Source organism: Empidonax traillii, unplaced genomic scaffold (assembly GCF_003031625.1).
Source record: "Empidonax traillii isolate 1590-97213 ecotype Southwest subspecies unplaced genomic scaffold, ASM303162v1 scaffold2315:size121786, whole genome shotgun sequence".
Lineage (NCBI taxonomy): Eukaryota > Metazoa > Chordata > Aves > Passeriformes > Tyrannidae > Empidonax > Empidonax traillii.
This window is the reverse complement of record NW_020957508.1, coordinates 30,671-32,860: the sequence shown is the minus strand read 5'-3', so window position 1 is coordinate 32,860 and position 2,190 is coordinate 30,671. Positions and strand designations below refer to the sequence as shown.

Here is a 2,190-nt window from a genome sequence, read left to right as displayed (position 1 = left end):
GGCAGCTGGTTCCTCGTTCCTTCCCAGGGCTGGAGAGCAGAGCTGGGCTGGGAAAGGCAGCACAGGACGGTTGGCCTTGAGGAAATCAGGAGCTGGCTGGAGGATTCTTGGCTTGGGGGGCAACAGTGCTGGAAAAAGAGGAAGAGTCACGTTTAGCAAGGCACCACCTGCCCTGAAAGGTGAAAAATCAGGGTTTCTCTCCAATAAAACTCTCCTGTCGCTCGAGAGAGTCACGCCCAGCAGGCAGGAGTGCCACCAGCTGCCAGGGAATGTGAAAAATCAGCGGGTTTTCTCCAGTAAAATCCTCCTGCTGTTTGGCAGGGCAGCAGCTGGGACAAGGGACACCTTCCCCACGCCGGCCCCTGGGGGTGTCAGAGCCACCTCTTGGGGGGGAAATCAGTTCTTTTTGGGTCCCCACATGCCCCTGGGAGGGCGTTTTCCACGGGTACCTTTTCCCCTGGGCGGTGTTGAGCTGCTCCTTCATGGCTATGGCGTGTCTGAGCAGGCTGTCGATGCTCTTGAAGTACACGCTGCTGTCAGTCATGTTCTTGATGGCACTGGGGGCAAAAAAAAAGGAGGCACAGGGGAGGATGGTTGGCATTCCCGAGGGTCTGAGGCCACTCCATCCCCTCCCCTGCCTCTACTCACTCCCCCAGGGAGAGGATTGCTGAGAGGGAATCTCAGATTTTGGTACCTTCCCCATGGTGGGGGGGGCTGGGAAGAGCTCAGAGCCCCAAAATTCCTGGGTGGATCCATCAGGTGGCTCCTGCTTTTGGTTGTGTGTGTGTCCCCCTCCCTCCAACACCCTCCCAGAGGTGCAGGGGCGAGCAGAGGGGTACCTGCAGGCGTATTCCACGGTGTAAATGGCTCCCTGGCTCTGCTCCTCCCAGCTCTGCATGTCTGACTGGAAAAGGGAGCAGGGAGAGGGGGGTCAGGAAGGCACTGCCCAAAACCCTTCCATGTTGGAATTTTGGAGTGCAGAGCTCGGGATACAAAAGGAAGAAGCCAGAAGGACCTCCTCCTGCAGAGAGCCCCTGGCATGCCAAAGGCATGCCAGGGGCTCTCTGCAGGAGGAGGTCCTTCTGTGCCAATCCCAGAGCTGCTCCAGAGCCAGGGGTTCTTCTCCAGGGCCTGGAGAAGCCAACAGAGAACGCGGAGAGGGATTTTCGGAAGAGGCATGGGATGATGGGATAACGGGGGAACGGCTTCCCAAAGGGCAGAGGGCAGGTTTGGGAGGGATTTTGGGGAGGGACTGACCTTGTGCTGGGCGAGCTCCGGGAGGGACCTGCGGACGTGCTCCTGCAGGCGGAACAAGGCCACCGAGGGCTCGTTGGCCAGCACGTACAGGCTCTCCGTGAACTTGTCCGTGACTGCGGGGAAACGCGGGAATGGGGCAGGTCAGGAGCTCGGGGGGGACCCCTCGGGAAGGGCCCCCCCTGGTCCTGGTGCTGACGCTTTTTTAACGTTAACTCCGGGGGTTTCGCGTTCATGTGGCGGAGAGGGGACCCCAGAGATCCATAAACGTCTCCGAGGGGTGGAGTGTCCTCTATGGAGACATCTCGATCCCACCTGGAGACATCCCAATCCCACCTGGAGACCCCCCCAATCCCACCTGGAGACCCCCAAACCCCTCCTGGAGACCCCTCCAGCCCTACCTGGAGACATCCAAACCCCGTCCTGAAGACATCCCGATCCCACCTGGAGACATCCCAATCCCACCTGGAGACCCCTAAACCCCTCCTGGAGACATCCCAACCCCACCCAGAGACATCCAAACCCCTCCTGGAGACCCCCCCAACCCTTCCTGGAGACCCCCCAACGCCACCTGGAGACCCCCCAAACCCCTCCCGGAGACATCCCGACCCCTCCCGGAGACATCCCGACCCCGTTCCCACCTTTCTTCACCTTCAGCTGCATCTCGGGCTCCTCCATCGCCGCTTCCGCCGGTGCAGCCCCGAACCCGCCCCGGCCGCGCCCCCGGCGGAGCAAACAGCTCCGGGTGGAAACGAGACCCTGGAAACTCCGTTCCGCTCAGTTCCTGGGGTGTGGGGGGGATGTCCCCCCTCTCCCAAAATCGGGCGCACCTCCCCTCCCCACCACCCCGGGATGAGTGTCCCCAACTCCCCGCCATCCCCCCTCCCTTCCCGGGGCTGCGACCCCCCCACTGTGTCACCTCACAGCCCCCCCCCC

General features: G+C 61.8%; 1 protein-coding gene across 1 annotated transcript; it reads right to left on the bottom strand.

Moving 5' to 3' along the window:
• Positions 1 to 6: 6 nt before the first annotated feature.
• On the bottom strand, positions 7 to 1,940 carry BORCS8 (BLOC-1 related complex subunit 8). The gene is made up of 5 exons (XM_027909700.1): positions 1,896 to 1,940; positions 1,258 to 1,370; positions 840 to 904; positions 450 to 557; positions 7 to 128 (listed from the first exon to the last, which is right to left on the bottom strand). Exons 1-5 carry the CDS (start codon positions 1,930 to 1,932, stop codon positions 86 to 88), a joined length of 366 nt encoding a protein of 121 aa, XP_027765501.1. The 5' UTR covers positions 1,933 to 1,940; the 3' UTR covers positions 7 to 85.
• Positions 1,941 to 2,190: the final 250 nt, after the last annotated feature.

Coding starts and splice junctions, on each gene's coding strand:
- BORCS8 (XM_027909700.1), bottom strand. CDS start 1,932: ATGGAGGAGCCCGAGATGCAGCTGAAGGTGAAGAAAG. Junction 558..839: donor ACCGTGGAATACGCCTGCAG/GTACCCCTCTGC, acceptor TTTTGCCCCCAG/TGCCATCAAGAACATGACTG. Junction 129..449: donor AACACCGCCCAGGGGAAAAG/GTACCCGTGGAA, acceptor CTCTTTTTCCAG/CACTGTTGCCCCCCAAGCCA.